Genomic DNA, 21641 nt, shown 5'->3' on the forward strand with positions numbered 1-21641 from the left:
TGGATAATTTAAGGCTACAACTTCGGAGCCATCGCTGCGATCTAATATTAGAAGATAAGCTTGTTTGTGTTTTTGTTGCTAAGAGAAAGCCGGAGCTTTGGAAACACTGAAGCTGACCAAATGCTCCTGCAACAGCTGCCGGCAGGAGCCGAAATGCATACAGTGCTTCCCTGACAACTGTTTGCCATTTTCCCTTCTTATTTTATTTTCCTGAAGTTGGCCTCCTCCCAAAATGAGCTTTTCCCATTTAGGTGACCTCTCCCGTTCCTCCAAGTCCATGTTTCCTAGTTCAACGCGTGCAGGCAGGGGCTGTGTCGGTGTATCCTGCTGGTAGAACACACACCCACAAACGAGGTTTCCTCCACCCGTAATGCACCATTGCTGTGTTTTTTCCCTCGGTAGCTGCAAAGCATCGATTAAAGGTGGGAGGAATTTTCTGGTGTTGATCCCTTTGCATTAACATAATTCGCCAGAGACGGCTCGCTAATAAAAATGCAGGAGACAAACAGATCTCCTCTATTATTTATAGAAACTGATTCGGCAATAAATGCCGACGCAGTGATATTAATAGATGATCTTTTTGGCATTTACAAGTACAGTCACAGTCAAGCTCCCTGTCTGGAGACAGCGCCAAGGCTCTGGTGGGCTTTGTGGAGACCACTTCTCCTGGGAAGAATCTAAAGCTTCCGCAACTTTATTCTGCGCTTGCCAAAACAGAGATAGGGTTGTGAAATGGGCTGGAGCGTGAGCTGCAAGCACAATGCACGCTCTGTCCTCTTGCACAATCTCTCTGTGCACCAGGAGGATCTTTGGCAGCTCGTCTCGATTCAATTGCAAATGACACCAAGCCAACTGACCCTAGCAAAATGACAAGGAGCACGCAGAGGCACTCCTAGCCGTGACTGTAAGTGTCCTGACAGACAAAGACACACTGCAGCAGCTACTGCAAATTATTTCCCTGCACACAGAGTGGATGGATGTGGTTCATAGAGAACCCTTGCAATACCTTCAGAGCACTACCTGAGCTAGCTCTAAAAAATAGAAAAAAAATGCCTGAACAACCTGACAAGTGTGGGTATTTTCCAGATAGCACAGCCTAGCTTGCTTTCTTGGATCCACTGCAGCTGAAGCATGCAGCAGGCATGCCCTCCTTCCACCAGAGAGGTCACGGGGCTGCCTGCAGATTACATGGCACCTCGGAGCTCCACCATTTATCTTTACAAGCTGATAATTTCCATCATTGCTTTTCACATCCTTTGGCTCGAGGCCATTTAAAATATGTCAGAGTACAGAGCATTATCTCCACGCTCAGGACAGTCTGTATTTCAAGGAGAAGTTATTATTTTAGTTCAGAAGAATCTAGTTACTGGAAACACTCCATGAACAGGCTGCCCATTAGAAATACACAGCTCATCGCTGCGTTTTATTTATTGCCATTTCATCCACGCCATCAGAAGGGACAGATCTTGCAAAAGTTTACCTGTTAGCAGCAATAAATATGGATCACTCGATGCTCCGTACTTAAATGCACAAGGTAAATTTCCTTTCAAGGAGTACCAACCATGCCAGGTTTCTATTTTCCCAGTCTTAAAATCACAGAACCGTACATGTAGAATGGCTTGGGTGGGAAGGGACCTTAAGGATCATCTAATTCCACCCCCCTGCCACGTGCAGGGACACCTCCCACCAGAGCAGGTTGCCCAAAATCCCATCCAGCCTGGCCCTGAACATATCCATGGCTTCTCTGGGCAGCCTGTTCCAGTGCCTCACCACCCTCAGAGGAAAGCAATGAATGCTGCTGGAGGGCAGTCCATCTGCTCCCGTGTCACACACCTATGTGCTCCAGGAAGATTTGTTGCCCCCCAAACTAACAACGGGGGACCCAGGGGACTTGGGCAGCAGATGTCTCCATGGGGGCATGTGTAAACTGGACTAAGAACCAGAGGGATGCATTTTTGTCTGAACGCATCTCAGCCCGAAGCTCTTTTAGGAGGAGCTTTGTGTTACAGGACCTACTCCAAGTGGCTGCTGTGCAGTCTGTCCCTCTATACACAGAGCCCTTAGGGACTGAGACTGGCAGCAGAGACGACTACTGAAGAAAAACGCCGAGACACGCTGAAAGGACAAGCAGAAAATCACGAGGCTAAATTTAACCTTCAACCCCGCGATGACTCCGTTCAAAACCTCAGGACGGAGCAGGGGCAGCAGAGAGACTTCGCGCCGTGCCTAAGAAACACCTCTTACAGCCCCCTGCTGCCACCACGGGAGACCTGGTCACAGAGGAGGAACGAAACGCACCGGCACTCTGCTCACTAACCTTCTGCGCTCCCTGGCTTCCTCAGCTGAGAAGTCCTTTCCTGTAGTGGAGGCAGCACCGGCATTGGCAATACCGTTAGCAGAGCCGAGCACAGCACGGTTTGTGATTACACCTAGGGGGGTGCTAGCAGAGAGGCCCTCTGTACTTTTCTCTACAGCAGAATCAGTTTGTTGCCTGAAAGGGGCTCTGAAATAGAGAAGACATAATGGAAAGCAAAGCAAGTGAACTCAACTGCTAACCGAGACCAGCCACCTCTGGGGAACACTGCCAGCTCCTTCTCCTTGTTCTGCACTCGTGTTTTTGAAGGGAACAGCACAGAGGAAAATGAGAGTTTAAAATCTTGTAGAATAAGCGAGAGGAATTCACGGTTAGGCTTCACATCCCTGTTTGCAGCAAAAATGATTAGAAAACGTGACCGGTGAGCAGGCAGGAGGAATGAACGCCGAGACACGTGCAGTGAACACCCGAGAGCGGCCTGAGCAGCCCCTTGTGATCGTACCAGGGCGTTAAGAGTGCCCAGTCGACCACTCCAGTGAGTGAAGAAGGTCACACACGGGCTGTGAACTGCTTCCTGGTGCATACACACTACCGAAACTGCCCAACGTAACCACTCTGGAATTTCTTATCAAGGTTTCCCCTGTGCAGGTACATTTCCAATCCACAATCCATTCCAGAACTCAGAGCTTCCAACCCAAATGCCGATTTGCTGCAGCGTTATCTCCGCTGAGAGCCGTTACCTGGTGTACGGGCGGGCTGACGCAGCAGTGTTCGCACCGAGAGGTGTGGGACAGGCAGAGGCAGGTTGCCACGGGGCGCTCAGTGAGGTAGATGGACCAGTGGTAGTGGGTGAGGTAGCTAGAGATGTATTGCGACTGGCTGAAATGTAGGGGCTGCTGAGGTCACTACTTCTACCAAATGAAGCACTGTAAAACATCACAAAATCACGTCCTTCAGAGCACAGTAAATATCCAACAGAACATCACCGCAGCCGGGCTCTCAGCGGAGTATTACATCTTGGCAAAGTGTGTGCGAGGGGATTAGAGCACACCGGAGCCGCTGCAGATCACTCACACGCAGGCCAGCGCGAGCAGCACCTTTTAGACAAGCCCAGCTGAGCTTCAGCGAGAGAATAACGGTGTGGAGGTGAATCAGTGAAGATCAGGGAAAGGAAAAATCCTACCGCCGTGGAAGCGGCACACCCAGAGCACCCCTGTGTGCTGGGGCAAGGCAGAAACAACGAGCAAGGATCAGGGTGCTGAAAGCAGGGAAGGAGAGAGTGACAAAAGCAGGTCTGGCTGCCTCGCCTCCTCAAGATGCCCAGTGCTCCCAGCTCTAAGAACCTGTTTTCAGTGGCTAAAAGCTTTGGCACAGATGAACGGTTGAAGCTCTAATTTTCTTGAAGGCACGTTTGGCACAAACTCTGTACATCTGGCAAATCGCTACCAAAACCATCCAAAAATATTCAAGAATGAGCAAGGGAAATTCACGTTTTGCCATTTTAATGCAAAACCCTTAAAACCAGTACTGCTGAAATGCTCTAAGTGCTCACACTTTGGAGAAAAGGAGGAGGGCTCTCCCATGAGGATATACCCGGAAAAAATCCTCCCGAAGTGGGATAAGTTATACAACTCTAAAAACAGACTGACTGAAATGTCCCACGAACAGCCAGGCTGCTCCTTGTCTGCATGCATGCACGCTCTAGGATCCCGTCACACCTGACACACCCAGCAACTGGTATTCCTGGCTGCTACTGGTCAGACTGGGCTGCCTGCAGGATCAAAGACTAGGAAGGCTTCGTCTCACCTCCTGCATCCTAACAACTCCCATGCAAGCACACATGGAGGAAAGTGGTTGACAAAATGCATCGGGGATAAAAGTTGACCTAGAGGAAAAGCAGACCAGGACAAAAAAATGGATGTTTGTGGGAAAGCCGGGGTAACTGGGCTGGGACTGGAAGTTACCACTACAGCAAGAGTCAGAGAGCAGCCTGAGGCTGAAATAAAACTTGGAAGGGGCAGGACAACAGCCAAGGACAGGAGGTCAGAGGAAGGAACCCGTCCGATTCACTTAGGCACTCAATTTGCGAATCATATAAAATGCCAAGAAGGCCGGCCAGCCCAGAACAAGCAGCTGATCCCTAGACAGCCAAAGGAAAGACTGGAGCATCCTGGAAGGCCTCCACGGGGAGGAACATTACATTTGGGCTCTTCAGTTGATGGCTGCTTGCCAGGTCCAGGTCCCAAAGGAACAAGCAAATTACCGTCACCAGGTAGCAACCTCCACTGGGCTCTACACAACACTTCCTCTGGAAAGCCAGCCCCAGCCCGGAGCATGCAGGAGCATGAAATCATTTTGGAAGAAAATGCCTCTCCTTCTTGGCTCGCTGCACCAGAAGAAAAGGCGAAGCCTTGGAGATGGGCTGGGAGGAGGGTAAGAGCAGGGAGCTAAACCTGGCTGGCGTGGGCGTGCAGAGCAAGCAGCCGTCGAGTTGCAGAGATGAGGGGGAGAAATCAGGGCCTGGAGTACTGGGACGATGACTGCAGCGGAGCATGCAGCAGGGGAACGAACAAGAGGAGAAGCCTGGGAAAAGCTGGAGGCAACCCTGGGGGGAGCAGGGTCAACGTGGCACCATCCCAGGAGAACCCAAGGCAGAGAGGCTGCGGCGCGAGGCGGGGGCTGCAAAAGAGACAAGGAACTTGGTCAGGGAAGAGGTGGGAGGGTTGGTTATTCAGGGAGACCCGACAAGTGCTTCGGAAGCAAAAAGGCAGCGGCTGGAAAGGGGAGATGACAGGATGGAGGTGCCTGGAGAGCAGAGATGGGAAGAAGGGGGAATGGAGAAGAGCCTGGTGATGGCACAGGGCCGGCTCCTACATGCACAGGCCCCGGGTGGCAGGGAAAGGTGGTGCTGGGGCATCACTCACTCGTTCCTGCTCACAAGAAGGGAGCCGAGGCATCGCCAGCCCCATGGGAATTCACCTCCCCGCTGTGCCACCTGGCACGGGTGGCACCGCGCAGTTTGGGGAAGCTTCCAAGACATTTATTCAAATTGTTCACATTTGATGTGAACGGGACCAGAAAATAGCAAGAAAAAGGTAAGCTGGAAAATCTTGTTAATTAACAGCTGTGTTCATGTAAATCTGTAAAAAGGAGGATTATGAATTTATGCTAAAGAATCCAACATTAGAAATAAAGGCACCAACACGCTGCTATTCATTTTCTAGCATCGCACCATAACATAGCCATGAGGGAATAAGCAATGAAATGGAAAGCAACATTTCACATCAGTAAAAAGAATACTTCTGGAAACAGCTAAGGCAAGTGGAATTTAAAAAAAAATCTTTAAAACCTTCAAAACCTTAAAAGGCTTCCACATACACTAAAAAATATGTTGGCCCAAAATATGTAACTTTTTTTTAAATTAAATATTCTGCCACAGGGTGCTGCAGAGAGCAAAATGGGATTTGCTTAAGGAAGCAGGTCACAGTGGTCGCTAGCAAGAACCATGGCCTAAGCAGGACCCCTAGCTCCAAAATTAATGATTGTTGAAAGCAAGGGTAGAGGGGAAGGCTGCTCTTAAGTTACTCTAGCTTCTGCAACTTGGTCTTCAAAACGAACTGCTGATGGAGTGTGAACTGCCTCCTAGAGTCTGGATGGTTGGGCCAGCTTGCTATGATGGATTTTATGTCATCAAAAATAGCAAGGAGTATCTGCAAATATGTAAAAAGAAGAAAACTGAAAAGGTGATTTCATTTTGGTGTGAGGCATCTCTTATGGCCGATGTCGAAGGAAGGGTGCTGAATTAATTCAATCTGCTCACCAGTTCTCCTCCAAACACTTTAACACAGAGCTGATGCGAACTGGCTGTTCAAAGGCCAACATGCACTAAAACGGAGAACAGGTTGTCAGAAAAGGGTTCTGTGATTTTTTTTTCACTAGTGGTACACCCAGGGAGTAAGCAGAATGAATGACAATCACTGCCATTAGAGAAAGAGGTTTAACATTTACTTCAACTAGAGCTGAAGTGCATTTGCGAAGTTAACGCAAGCTATTTTGTCCCAATTTTGCAGAAAAGCCATTTTCAACATCTTAAGATGCTGTTGCTGTTGTTTACTCTTTGTTTGGGGGGTCATAAAAGTGCTTGCAGAATGTAACTAGGTATCTTTACGGAGTTTAGCTAAATGCTAAGGTGAGGGGGAAACGCAGATGCACAGCAGTTGTCCTGTCAGTGACATACAAGTATGTCATGTTCACTTTAATTCTTTCTCTCTTAGGATGAGCTTTTATCCTTTGGAGTTGTGTTTTCCAAATGTTAACAAAACTCTGGTGACAAAGAGCTTATCTGTAACAAGCAGCAGGTTCCCTTTCTCATCTTATAATAGAAATCAGAGGTTCAATACAATTATGTTTAATTTCCCTGTGCTCTTCTACAGAAAACATTAGGAGACAGAGGGCAAATTGATCGTGGTTTTGTTGTTTGTAAAATCATACAAAACTGTAGAAAAGTGCGCATATCCCTACCCTTTATTCCTCAGCTGGCAAAGTTATGCTCTGTAATTGCTTATAATACAATACCCTCCTAGAAAAGGCCAGAATTCAGCCTTTGTGACAGGATATTTTTATGAGCAAAATACCACTGCTAGCCAAAACCTTAGGTGATCTCGGTACAGTTTAACCAAGGGAATACAGTACAACTGTGTGAGTGTAATATTACAGCTGGTTCTGGACTAGATGAGATAGACAGTCAATGTCCATAAAATTTCAACAACCCTTTTAGTGGTGCTGTGGACTGGACTGTCTCTCATAGTAGGGAAAACAGTAAGGCATGCCAGCTGCAGGAGGCAAAAGTTTTCCAATGTAATCAGCTGCTGCTTGTCGGCCTGCCTTTTGAGAGAGCTATGGAGGTTGGCCTGTCATCATGTCCCAGGATAGATGTGAAGTCACTGGAACGGATCAGCAGATCAGGAAGAGTCTACTGCTCGAAGTGGCTGTTTCACCTTTTGTGGAAATGGGTCTGTATGTGCGCAGCAATTGGATGGACCTATCCTAGAACAGAACTTACCTCTACCAGCATGAGGATGAGAACACAAAAAGCATGCCTCTTCCCAAATCTCAAGCGATCGTTCCATCTTCAGGACAGTTATTTATTTCAGGGTCTAGAATTTGGTGAAGGAACCTAAAACCTTGAGACATTTCTGCCCTCTTCCTCAAGCACAACTGGCTTTGCACCATGACACACGCTGTTTTGATGGCTTCCATACTAGCTAAAATAAAGGTGATGGTGCAGTACTTGCAGAAAGTGCTGATCCTCCTTCTCACAACATGGATGAAAGCCCAGTGATGCATTATCTGCCTTACCCGAGGACATTCATTCACCTCATTCAGAGATGGCCATTACCTTGTACTTCTAGGAAACTAAGCCTCTGACTTCCAGAGAGCTAAAACATACTGACTATTATGGAAGTTACGTGCAGCACTGCTTTTCTGATTCTGCTTGGCTAATCTACCAGCAATCAGAAATTGCTTCTACAGTGTCATGTACACTGTGCAGAAACTGGTTCCTTACTGCCACAAGTAAATGATTGGAGACATCAGTCACGCTCTTTAACAAGTGTCATAAGTCATGCATAAGAACACTGCCATTTTTCGGATAATCTTGATGCCATAAACACGTACTAATGAAAACCAAAATCAGCTAAGCTCCAACTTACCTGTTAATAGCTATTTGAACATTGATTTCAGACTGTAATTACTTTCTTCTCTTTTTATGATCAATTTCCCTTTTATTATCTAACCATAATACTAACATAAAACTGAGGCAAAACATTTTGCATTTGAATTATGTGAACAAGAGCATTTAAATTCAGCACAACAATTTATAAGTCAACAAAAGTGACAGTCTTTAAGAAGACCGTTTAGCATGACAAATGTTGACAAATCTTAATTTTCATTTCCTGCTTTCAGAAGAAGTTTTCAAGGCCAATTACACTCATGCAGTGAGCAGAAGGCAAAGAGTTGAAGTTTGGGAGGCATGTTAAGAGAAGGAATGACTGCTGGGAACCTAAGTAAAAGAATTGGGCATACCTTTTCAAGTATGTAGATACGTAGGTAGTAGGAGCACCAGAATGGGGAGCTTCGTTTCCCTTGGATTCATCCCTCCATGGCTGCCGGGTGTAGGAGCCGCTCCGCACTATGTTAACGGCTGATTCTCTAATGCAGGAGAGACCACAAGGTTTCTTTAGAAAAACTTTCAGTCTTTGACAGTTCCACAACACAAATCCTTCCCTTCCACATATAAACATTACTGTTTGGAGGTGACATCTCTTTGAAACGCTTCTGCTGGCCTTCACATCAGTTTCTGTGATTACCAGCTGCATTATTTAAGAATCACGAGATGATGTGATGTTTGCATAAAGAGGAACAAGATCCTTTTCTAGTCAGAAAAGTTGCAATTGAAATTTAGGCTGTCCACAGAAGTAGAGTAAAATATTAAGTAACATCACTTGATATTCCTCCTCTCACCTTGTATCAAACAACATTGAACAAATGGACAGGTATTGCAACTGCAGTGAAATTCTTTATTCTCCAACCTTTCAGGCAATGACAGAAGTCAAAACAACTCAGTATGAAAAATCCTTTGCTATATACAGCAGCAGAAAACAGACAAACATTTGGCAGTATCTAAAACTACTTGACAATCTATGAATAAATTATTAGTTTTGTATTTATCATATTTATCTGAAATCAGGGCTCCTTCTCCTAATTCACGCTTTAGCAATATTCTGCTCTGGTTTTGGACAGGACCTTAACCGTGTAACGTAACCCTTGTCAGCCCACAATTATTTTTCATTTTTCAATTGCAGTATCTGTCCTGATGTCCTTTCAGACATCTCTGTGTTCCATAAAGTGATACTCAGCTGTTTTGAAATGAAGGAATATTGGGAAAAATCTGTTCTACAAAGTACATCTGGGCACCATCTGTTCATGCAGTCCAATCCTCCTCACTCTGCTTTATAGAGCAAAGGACACTTATCAGCAGTCAGCTGGATATGCCACTCAATTCAAGCCACTGCCAAAACCGCTCAGGCTTATCAGTCAGTTAAACACAAGTTGTCTGCTGCAGTCCAAATCGCAGTGGCTAGCTGAGATTAAGCAAGAACACAGCAGGGAGGTTCCAGCAAAAGAATCTCAAACTGTGAAGCTCTCTCATGGTGGTCATCTCCTGTGACTTTTTCACAACAATTACTGCTCACAGTAACTTTTCTGTTTGTGCCTTTCTATCACTACTGTGGAACTCTCTAGAAATAAAGCCAGGCCAATTTTTATTCCAAACCACGAGAACCTATTTGCAGAGATAAGCAATTCAACCATGTCTTGATATACTAGATATTTATCCCATTGCTCATCTGGTTCTGTTCAGAGGCAACTACAAACAATTCCTGTAAAAACAGCCCCTGCAATGGAAACAGTTCTGTACATGAGAGTTCACAAAGTCCAGTGAATCAAAAAGTGACGGCGATATGAACAAAAGGACTGACAGCAACCATTGAGCAAGTGGCAGAAGTACAAGTGTAGGTGCCAGTTACAAAGTCAGGCACTTACACATAAAATGAAAAAGCAGGCAGAAATCCAGTTTCCCAGAGGGAGACTATATAAGTAGGAATATAGGGATGGAGAAACTAATCCACTGTCCTGCTCACCTAAATGCAAGACAACGTACCAGGACTGTTATGGAGCAGAGAAATCTCCAAATACTGTGATTACCTGTGCAGTCAGGACTACTGACAACAAGTATGAAGCATTAATACACAAAAAGGTAAGTCTACAAGAGGAAAGTCTACAAGGTTGAAGCTGAGCCTTAAGTTCAGTCTCACCTGTTTTCTTTTTCTTCTAAATCACTTGTACTGCTTAGTCTTCTGGGGGCTATTGTGGCAAGATAGCTCTTGTTGTCTTTATCCTGATGAAGCAAAAGTAATTCAACTGTAAATTTGTTAAATTTACAGCACATACAGTGACAACTAAATTCACATCCAAATTTCTTCGACTACAAAAGCACCCTCTCGTCTAGGGACAACTGCTTTAAGGCATTTTCTTGGGCAAGGCCCATGTCAGCATAAAAGTATCAGTTTTGAACAAGATTTGCAGAACAGCATGTTAGTGAATAAAAGCAACTTCTAATTAAATATTAAAAGCAGCTTCTAAGTAAAGTACTGAGCAGCTAATTAAAGATGGGCAGCTTGGTTACAGCTAGTGAATACATGGAATGGGACTCACAAATACAGCTAATGGGTATAGGAGGAATCCTTTTAAATTACGGTGAATGGGAATTTCTACAGCAGATATGTTCTATTGTTCAGATTAGATATTTTCTGGTAAAGAATGAGGCATGCCAGACTGGCAGCCCACTTCAAATTGAGCAGGAAGTAGGTCAAAGGAGCACTGAACCCCAGTTATGCAAGGACAACTGTGATGGGATAAACTCTGCTCAACTGGGATACATGAAAACATCTTTGCTGAAGATGAGCCAAACCTTTTCTTTGTTGTCTAATAATGCAGATATCCGAGGACTTGATGAAGAACGATAGAGAGAAGTCTTATCTCTCTGAGCCTCACGCGTAGCAGCAACTTCACTCAACATGTTGTGGCTGCCAGTCTTCCGTAGACCCAGCCGCCACGATGAAGGTGACTCGTCCTTCTGCTCATCGGACTTGTTGAGCCAACTGAACTGCAGAGGAGAAAAAGGGACATTTGGAAAAAGAGAACTGCAATGCACAATTTAAGACCTGAAAGTGTTTCAACAAACCACACTTCTTGCTGGGCTACGCTTGAAAATGTAAGATGGAGTCCCTTTGATTTCCTGCTTAGCTTTCAGTACATGACGTAGCTCAAGATGAACTCACTGGGTTGCAAACTGCTGTAGTGCCCTCCTCCCCAAGGACAGATGATGAAAGAAATCTCGTGTCATTGTGCAGCTCTCCTTGCCTAACAATCCAGCCTCACGGAGTTTCCAGCACTCAGCTCAACTCCTGTAGAGCAAAGCAACCTGATAGAGGCTTGAAGCTGCCTGTGCTTGGAGCAAGAAATTGGACTACTGGCTTGCAGAAGCTCCTTTAACTGAAATCTTTCTGTGGTCAGGTAAGCACGCATTCCAGACAGCCAGGACAGACCTTTGTGCATTTTGTTCCATGAGGCACTCATTGTTCCTCAGATATGAGGAACAGTTCAAATGCACGACGTTAGCTATAGTCATTAAGCCTTACAAAGAGATGCCTACTGTCACGCAGGAATGGAGCCTGGGACCACAACAGGTCCTTCTGCAAAGACAAGTATGAACTTGTGTAGACAAATAAATAAATGAGGAGTTATTGGAAAGGAATAGAATACAAAACAACACCACAATACCTGTGCTATTGTACAACCACAACTTTGATAACATGCACGGTGCTGGACTCCACAGCTCAGAAGCAGTATAGAAGAAAGGGGGAGATTCAGAGAATCATGGAAAGGCTTGGGTTGGAAGGGACCTTAAAGATCATCTAACTCCAACCCCTGCCATGGGAAAGGCAACAAGAATGAGTAGAGTGAGAGCACTTCTGTATGAGGAATGATTCAGTACATGAGGAGTCTTCAGGCTGAGATGTGACCAACAAAATCCTAAGTGGCACACAGAAGGGCGAAAAGAGATCAATTATTCATTGTTCCTTCCCACACAGGAACGAGGGGCAGCAATCAAAACCGACATGTGGCAGGCTTAAAAAAAACAGGTGCAGGAAGCTCTGTGTAATACACAGTCAATCCCTTGCCACTCGATGTTATAGGATCCCAAATGTTATGGGCACGCAAATAGTGACTGGACAAATTCACAGAGGAAAAGTACAACAAAGGGGACCCAATACAAATAATAGTGCGGGCTCAGCAATCCCTGAAATGCAAACTGCTGGAAGTGGGAAAGAAGTCCAGCTAAATTCTCCCATCTCCTCTGGTATCTTGAGTCAGTGTCAAGGATAGATACTGGTGCAGACAGCCTTTTGGTCAAAGCTGACATAAACATTATTGTACTATGTTCTGTGCATCATAAAACATCTGACATAATCCTGAATACATCTGCTTGGGACTTCTGGCCCTCAAAGTCATTTACCAAGACTGCAAAGATAATACTATCACTGCAGTATTTTAGCAGTGTCTTTTTCTTGGCTACTGCAGCACTTCCCAGCACCCTTAACACTACCTTTAATATTTCCCCTCCTAAGTAAGCCTGGGTGGGTTGAACAACACACAGAGGAGCAATATTTTCTTTAATTTGGACAAGAAATTAGACTTAATAGCATGAAAGAAGTAAAAATTAATAAATAAATAAATGAGACTAAGCAAGAAACATTTTCCTTCTGTCATGCATCGTGTACTTCGATCTTTCCACAGTGCCTGCACTGTACAGCTGTCCTCCATATTCTGGTGCAACAAAACAAACCAGAAGCGTGAGATACCCGTCCTCAACCAAACACAGAGCCTCCTAGTGCCACCTAGCTGAGTGACACGAGAGCTGGAGAATTCAGATAAGATGTCCGTAACTCTCCTTCACCTTTAAAAAGCTTTCATTGCTTCGCTATCTAGTCAGATGCAAACTTTATCTTCTCTGTTTACTGGGCTGTAACATCATGCCACTAAATAAACTGAGTTTGGCAAGTTAGAGGCACTTTAGATGATGATGCCAAATTCACTGCTGATATATCAGCAGGAACCAGCCTTTGGTGAAAGATCTCCTGCTGGTAAGAGATTGGCATCAGCTATCTCGGGACTGACAGCAACACAAAGCACTTGTGGTAAGCAAGGTTTCTCTTGTGGACACAGCAATTTGTTCTAGAGGGTAAGAGGCTGGGAGAGGCATTGTATCATACAAACACCCTTCTTTGCACTCGTCCCATACTGCTGTTAACACAGCATCCGTATCAGAACTGCATACAACTGGGCTTTCCTAAGTTCAAGTCTCACTGCTCCTCTGAAAGTCAGCTTCAGAGCGTCTACTTCCCAGCAAAGCCGACTGCTTTCAAGCACTCTTCAAATCCCCATTGATTCCAAATTCACTTACTCTTCTGGCAGATGCAGTGAAGGAGTTGGGCTCTGGTGGTGGTATTTGCTCAGTGATGCTAGGCCTGGTTTCATGGCTGGAGTGGTTGGCAAAGGACTCTTCCTTCCTTTCTATAATTTTAAACAAGAAGAGAAACCACATGTTTCAGTATTGCACCTTCCAAGGCCCTTCTTTACAAGCACATTGTGTGCTAAACTCAAGTTCGGAGTTGCTGTGACCTCAGCATGCCTTAGATCATAAAGATGATGTCAGTGCAAAGCCAAACAAGCCTTTCTGCAAGGAAATAAATAATATTCCTCACTAAATAATACTTCCACAGTCACCAGATGGATATATTTGCCAAGCAAACCTTTTGAACTTCACCCCCCAGATAAGAAAATCATTGCAGGGAGCACCTTAAGGATGATAGACAGACTTTATCCACAGTTTTGTTCCCTCTTGGGGACTTTTCTTCTTCCCTTGTGAAACTCAGGAAGAAAAGCAGCATGTGCCATTGCTACTGCAGCATGTGAATGGTTTGGGTTGGGAGGGACCTTAATGATCATCTAGTTCTAATGCCCCTGCCGTGGGCAGGGACACCTCCCACCACATCAGGTTGCCCAAAGGCCCACCCAGCCTGGCCTTGAGCACTTCCAGGGATGCGGCACCCACAAATCTCCTATTCCATATAAAAAGCAGTTTGGTACAGAGCATCTGTGAGGGTGGCACCTTGGAGCTCGGTGATCAGTTTCTGAAACAAATGTTCTCACCCTTAGAACAGAGGATTCAAAGGACATGGAAAAGAGCAAGCTAAGAGAAACATTAAAAGTAGCAGGCAGGCAGCAGGACTGATAGTTCCAGGATTAAGGACGCCCTAAGAAGGATGCTTCTCCCCCTGGAAAGTCTCATGAACTGCCATCAGCATCCTCTATACCGAGCATTTCATCTCCCCAGCCTAACACCCTAAGGAGCAGCAGGTTTCTCATTTCTCCTTGCAGACCTTGGCCATGAAGCTGAATACAGAGTGAGACAAATAAATAAATAAATAAATAAAATACTGCATCCTTGCCATTTGTTGATTTCCTAAGAGCAAAGCCTGTAAAACACATGAGAATCCCCAGCTTTGCAGGAAGGGGAGGACAGAGCTGGCAGCCAGCAGGCTTTACAGGCTGGGCTGGATGCTGACTGTGACCCTGCTCTGGAAGCTTGGAGTGCAGAGGGCAGCTTTTAGGGTCAAACCTAATTGCAAGGGCACAAGCCTAAGGGATAATGACAGGTTGGAAGGAACTAACTGTGAGCAACGTGACTGAAAGGAGTCAACTGCAGGAGAAGGATGGGCAGAAGTTCCCTGCACACCACAGTGAGGGACTGGATGAGCACAGCATCGTTCTTCAGCGATTCCCTTCCAAACTGCGTCAGGGAATTCCAGTCTTCCCCTGTTTGCTTCAGTTCACAATAATTACCTGCTGTAATAGGTACTAGCCCAGACAAAGACCACAGAATTTCATACATTTCTTTGTTTATAAACATCCTAGTGCCGAATTGTTAACTGTCCCCAAGCTGAATAAAATGGTATTAATGCACTTAGCTTCTTTTGTTTGAAGAATGTCGCTGATTGTAAGAAACGTGTTACTCTGAGGCACTCCAGCAATTTTACTGCTCAACTCTTCGTATTTCTTAACCTTCCATTGTCTTTGCAAACCCTACAAGTTTATTGAGACTGGACGTTCCCCCAGTCATACTGTGAGTTAAACTACTGCATTATACTGCCAGCTTTTACTTTGTCCTGCCTAGTGCTCAGGCAGAAAAGGAGTTAGTCATTTTTTGGTTTAAAAAGCTCACTTTCAACAGTGTGATGCCTTTTGGTTCGTTTCTTTGTTTTGTTTGTTTTCTTAATCTGCACTTCGAACACTTTAGGTCAATAATCCTGCTAAGAATTACAAAGCTATATATGTAAACATTAAATCTAAGGAAAAAAAAAAAGATTTAGAGGAATGGGGAAGTAATTTTCACATTTTCATAAATGTACGTCCTGAATTTCCCATTTAAGCTTGCATAATTAAAATGTCTGGCAGGAAAAAAAAAGAAGTATAATTGCTCTTAAGATTGTGTTTCAAACTCTAGTAATACTGTGACATTTATAATTTTCTATGAAAAGCTATTTCTATCTCTACTTATCTTTGGAGTTGGTTTCTGCTCAATAACATATGGGTTGATGTAATCCCAGTCTTGTTTTAAAAAATACCAAAAATGTGCACCCCCTTCACAAATACAACAGATGACAACTACATCCACATCCCCTTGCATGAGTTTATGTTCATTTTAATTACAGATTTGAGAAGTTTACAGTGCAATTTCAATTTTGATTGAAATTTCTCGAAGGAGCCAATAATCTCTCTTGGAAAGGACAGCACAGGTAACAAAGCCTGAAGCCTGATCTTTTAGCTTTACTTTAATATTTTTTGTTTTTATTTTAGCCTTAGTAGATTGAAATAGATCGGCATAACATGCTTTGCTCAGTGAACTAACTCAATCAAAAGACCTGCTTTGGCTGTATATAAAATTGAATGGTGAGTGTTGTAGCACTTTCCATACTGAAGAACCCCATGCTGTTCCCAAATCAACTGAACACCACGTAGCTCCACTTCTTGTAGCTATACATACTTCAGAGGTGTTTTGGTCAAGTTCCTACTATGTTTACAAGAATTGGCACATTGCTTTAAAAGGTTGCTGCCTAGTGAAATGTTGATTTATGAAGCAAATAAATGTCTCCTCTAATAAACACCTTTTTCTACCACTGACTTCTCCACTACATTTGCTCAATTTACAAGCCAAGATATTACTTCACCATGTTGCCTTCATACCCAAACAGCTTTTGTAGCTACCAGCTTTGTAAAGATCACCCTGGATTCTCAATACCTCTCATACTGCGATAATAATTTTAATTCATAAGACTGAAACACAGGTGACAATTTTACTGATACAAGAATCAGGACAAAACTTTAAATTACACCTCTCTACAAGGACTTATTTATAACTGGGATATAGGCCAAGTAAGCTGATGTTAAAAATAGTTTAACCATTAAGCACATCGTATCTGAAGATCCATCTCTCTCTCTGTGGAAAAATTAAACACAAGCAAGTCTTGGCTTATCATGAAATTAAGTATCTTTATTTAAATTATCTATGCTGCACATATATGTTATTTAAACTCATTAAGGAAGCCTGAAAAACTATGGAAAAAGAACAAGATTGAAAAGCAGCAAGATGCCAGCAATATGCTATAATGTAAAGGCTAATGTCACCTGATGTACTTAATTCCTATTTTCCACTATGTTCTGCAATTATGATACATCACCGCCAGAAAAAAAGTTCCTCATCTCTATAATTATGTAGAACATCATCAGCCCTTCATTTCAGCTCTCTGATCCAAAATACAACAGGCTATTAACTTCCTACATGTTCAACTGCTTTTCTACCATCTTGCAGCAGCTGAAATGTTCATCCGAAAATGGCCAACGAGAAAAAAAAAAACTATTTAAAAACAACCTATAAACAATGCGTTATCTTAAGCTCAAGTGAGCTGGAAGTAGAAATTAAAATATTATCCACAGCATTTTTTTCTGCAAAAATTATGCTGATGTGAAGGTTAGCATTTAGATAAGCTTGTTTAGTACACTAGCTATAGAGTGCTCCATATGCTACATGTATACACTTCAAGTAAGACTTTCAGGATGTCTTAACAACTAAGCAAAAAAAAAAAAAAGCAGTTCTCAACCCAAACTTCTACTATTGCTCGGCTAATTATTATATCCAAAACTATACTATATCTTACCTGACTCCTTTTCAGCATCTGATTCTGAACCTTCATCTTCTTCAGCTTCTTCCTCTTCTTCAGAGCTAGAACTGCTAGAGTCCTTATTCTCTTCCTCCATCTCCATGGACTTCAGCATATCTTCCTCATAGAGAATCTTCTCTTTGCTGCAAGAAATGGAAATTTTAAGGATTACCAGGCGAGTTATTTTTGTGTTCTATTTCTCAGGAACACTTAGACAAATTTTGCTACATACAGAACATGCAAAAGGACAAAAATCAGTCTACAGACTGCATCCCAGCACTTCCAGCACTGCCAATTTTCTATGGATTCCAATGCCAGTCTCGCATTTCCTAAGTTTGCAAGCATTTCTCAGTCCAAAGAAATGCAGCCTCCTCTCTTTTCCTAGCATTACACAATTCATCACCAGGGCTGCAACTTCAAAGCTGTAGTTTTCAGCTTGAGGGTTAAAATGATAATCAGAAAGAGCAGAAGCTGGGGGACCAAACACCAAGCCAACTCTTCGTTCTATGGGTATGGGTATGCTAAGAAACATGTAAAATTATATTTAAAAGAACTTAAATTTAAAAGGAACCATGAAATGAGCATGAACAGCAGTTGACTTTTTTTAAAGCAGTTGAGGCCAGCTGACTGCGTACAGATGTAGCTGGCCTCCTGTTACATGCTGTACAGCTTCTTTTCAAAGGGGAAGGAAACGTACTTCGTGAAGAGTCCACTTTGAGGTTTGCCATTCATGTCAGCTTCAATTAGCTTATTCCTCGTCTCCTTCTCACTTCGTAGCTGTCAAGAAGTCCAAGAAGATTGCAGAAAGAACAAAGAGAGACATCTTAACAAGCCACCTCATCACAATTCCAATAATTACACAAGCATACAACCATCCCAACCTTCTTAGATGGAAAATGTGAATTTGTTTAAGAAGCCAGTTCAACAGACCCACATCTGCAAGAGTGCTGAATGTCTTAGACTAGAGCTCCAGAAGCACGTAGCAGGACACTGAGCACTGCCTTAGGTTCCAGCAGCAAAGAACTTAACAGAAGTTTGGGGCAGGATCTGCTGGGACCCAGAATCAAATTGTAACTTTCATGGTACTGCCCTGCCTCTGCCCACACAGATACACAGAGCTCTGTCCATACGTGGTTGTGGGCACATGAAACCAATTTAAAATTTGCTGCCCGTGTACTTATTATTTACTTTATCTCACAGGAAAGTATTCAAGTGCGCCCTGTCCCGGCTGGATCTTCCACAAGGGTGGGTCACTTCTTAAATCCCTCAAGTGCCAGCACAATGCATCGAACAAGAATATCCGCAATCACTGCAGCAGCTGAACTATTTTGTCCAGTTAGCAGCGCGAATTTTGTCACCACTAACGGACAAGCCAGTAACCAAAAAGTCTAAAAAGCACAGTGACAGCTGAGGTAAAAAAAGGGACTGCAATTAGAGGCTCACTTTTAAGCCTGTCTCCTTTGTATCATGTCTAGCACGGTTTTCTTCCTCGCCTGATAGAAGGAGCTGACACTGGGACAAGAAGCAAAAGCTCTGCAAATTCTGAATGTAGGAAAAGCCACACAGAGACCAGCCCAATGCCAAAATTTGGGGTACAGCATACTGATAAACTGAATAAACTTTTGAAGTGGATCAAAGGTAAGTGTGGGAAACAGCCTGCTCCATTCACAGGGAATTCAGAGACTGGAAAAACAAATCCAAACAAATCAAACGATTTGCTTCCAGCAAACAGAACTCCCTTTCTCTCCTGTAACAGCAGCAAATCTTTTAGCAGGGATAGAACATTGTTCCTCTCTGTATTCTGTACTTAAGCTTTAGATTAAAAAACTCTGATTTAAGAGCCATTTTGAAAGTGAACTAATGCACTTAGAGAAGTGTTTTGGAACTGCCTATTTTATCCTTAACAAATTAAGCTTTCTATTTTAAGCGATTTCAAAGTGGCACACGATAAACACACACAATGAAATGGATCTTCGATTAAAAAAAAAGCACATCCACTGGAAAAAAAAAAAAAAAAGATTCTTCTCTTCTTTCCAGTTCTATTATTTCTTGCTACACTCATTTAATAAATGAAAAGGAAGAGGCCTTTATATAGCGCAACTAATATAGGGAACAAGGGGGGTTGCTAATCCCTCCAAAGCAAGCCTAAAAATGGGCTAGCACCCATCCAAAAAATTCCTTTGGTTGTTTTTATTTTTCTTTTCTTCTAAACACTACATTTATCTGCACAATCCTGGTGTAGTTAGATAGGAGGAAACCCGCAGTACAACGCTGGTAGTATTTATCAACACCTCATTTAGGGAGAAGCTGATTAATTTTTAAAAAGTTTCTGTGAATGTTAAGGGTGCTATTTAAAGATGACAGCAGCTGTGTTATGATCAGAGTTCGAGTTCTACCACCCACATTGTCAGTTCCTCAAAATACTTTACTGGGTTTTATCAGCAATGTTCTCATTATGTCTGTTTCTGAATCCAACATTTTAAATGATACCTTCAGATTTTTATTTATTTATTTTTAAAAGAAGGTTGGTTTATTTTTTGAAAGCACCCAGGCAATATAGTTGTGTAGACCAGATGAAATAGGAAAAAATGTAATCCCAAACCAACTTTTTGGCTTTACTTAGATCAAGATATATTTTTGCCTTTTTTTTTTTTTTTAAATAGCAACTTTCTACTTGTAACTCTTTCCAGTATCTTCACTGCATTATGAAACAGCACTTTAATATGGTTTTCAAATCACTGATTTTTTTCCAGTCTGGAACTCCCTGAAGATTATAATTTCTTCTCACTCAATCAAAAGTCTCCCTATTGTAAGACAGGCAGATGTGATAACAAATATCTTTCTTACCAGTGACAGCATACTTCCTTAAATACAGACCCAAAGTTGACTTGGGTAGTCACTCATTAAGTAAAGAGCAGTTTGGTGTTAGAGAGCTAAAAGTAACTACAGAAGAGCAATTCCAAGATGAACTGCAATTCCTTATCAGTTTACAGAAGTCTGCCTGTCAGCATGCTTCTGACCTTCTTGATACAATCACCCAGTTTTCTAGATTTCTAGCTACTGACAATATTGGTGCAATTAAAGATTCTGAACGACTAACAAAAATCGCTGGACCTCAGCTTCATGCCTGTGTTGACACCATATTCTTTAGGGAACACCTGTGCACAGAAACGTAATTGGAGAGGTGGAAAACCAAAATCTCACCACAGTTTGCTTCTTCTGCAGCATTTCTAAATGCTCTACCAGTCCCTCGTCAGCCACGTCGAACGGCGTCTGGCCCTGGAACAGTACAAGAACACAAGAAGCTAGCCAACACAGCATGCCATGAGTCTTCCAGAAAGCACTATTTACAAGTGAAGAACAAAACTGAGCGCACACTACACCCCCCCAGATGCTGAGCAATGCACCCTGCTGCACTCTACAGCAGGGAACGCCAAGTGGCAGTGATGGTGGTTTCAAGACGCGATCCATGATCAGAGGAGGAGCAGTTCCCTCATTCCTGCTGATCAAATCTAAGCCAAGAGGAATACATTAAAGTTTCCAGGCTTGTAAAAAGCACACTCTTGGACTTAGAAGGATTGTAATAAACTTTTTCTACTATATCATTACGTATATGAACCTCCTGAAAGGCTGACAATCACCAGCAGGCCAAAGGATTTGGGAGCTCTTCCCACATCCAGGGGCATTCACAAATAAAGTAAATCAGAAAAAATACTTTGGGGCATAAAATGAGGAATCAGCTACATTTATACCATAACTAAAGCTATAACCACCAATATAATTAACAACACATAATGAAACCTGACGGCCAGTGACCAAATAAATACAGATCGTCTCGGCCATCTGACTATTGAGGTAATAGTTCTTGACAGGAAAGAGCAGGCATTTGAATGCAGCAAATATAATTGCATCTGTTTCTTCTCAAGTCTATTAAAATAGTAAACCCACATGCCTTCTGAACACTTTGGAGAAGCTTCTGATGGCATTTAGAACAAAAAAAGATTCTCGGGATTTTGAATGCCAGAGAGCTCACCGTGGTAAAACGGGTCCTTCTCCTGGAGCTGTTTCTTTTGCATCAGCTTGCAGCACAGATAGATGTGCTCAAACCACATAGTGCTACAATTCTCCTACCAAGTTCTCATCTGCTTTCGTTCCCTGATGCTGTTCCAAGTAAACACAACCTCATTTCCTACTACAGAAGCAGTCATGGCACAACTGAATCCGCTCCAGCAGGAAGCGGCTCACAGACACTGCCTGGACATCACAGCAGGGAAGGGAAAACAAAGAACAACCCTGGAAAAGCACAGTGCAGCTCTTGAAAACCCATGGGCTCTTCAAGGAAACTTCTAGCAATTAGAAGTGTTGTTTTTTTTTTCCTTCTCACAAATATCCTCTTTTTCTTTACTCATTTCTCACAAGTGAAT

General features: G+C 43.2%; 1 protein-coding gene across 6 annotated transcripts in view; it reads right to left on the reverse strand.

Annotated features, from left to right (window-relative positions):
- PPP1R12B (protein phosphatase 1 regulatory subunit 12B) overlaps positions 1–21641 on the reverse strand; it is a 110624-nt gene that overhangs the window by 53705 nt on the left and 35278 nt on the right. For 3 of the 6 annotated variants that reach the window (XM_032203274.1, XM_032203273.1, XM_032203275.1), the window contains exons 6-14: positions 20422–20496; positions 17915–17994; positions 17215–17360; positions 13401–13510; positions 10845–11039; positions 10189–10271; positions 8399–8524; positions 3055–3240; positions 2318–2503 (exon numbers count right to left, since the gene is read on the reverse strand). In XM_032203274.1, coding sequence (XP_032059165.1) covers positions 2318–2503; positions 3055–3240; positions 8399–8524; positions 10189–10271; positions 10845–11039; positions 13401–13510; positions 17215–17360; positions 17915–17994; positions 20422–20496 — 1187 coding nt within the window. The remainder of the gene's footprint in view (positions 1–2317; positions 2504–3054; positions 3241–8398; positions 8525–10188; positions 10272–10844; positions 11040–13400; positions 13511–17214; positions 17361–17914; positions 17995–20421; positions 20497–21641) is intronic. The other 3 variants (XM_032203280.1, XM_032203276.1, XM_032203278.1) reach the window with 2 other exon arrangements.

This window comes from Aythya fuligula, chromosome 25 (genome assembly GCF_009819795.1).
Source record: "Aythya fuligula isolate bAytFul2 chromosome 25, bAytFul2.pri, whole genome shotgun sequence".
Classification (NCBI taxonomy): Eukaryota; Metazoa; Chordata; class Aves; order Anseriformes; family Anatidae; genus Aythya; species Aythya fuligula.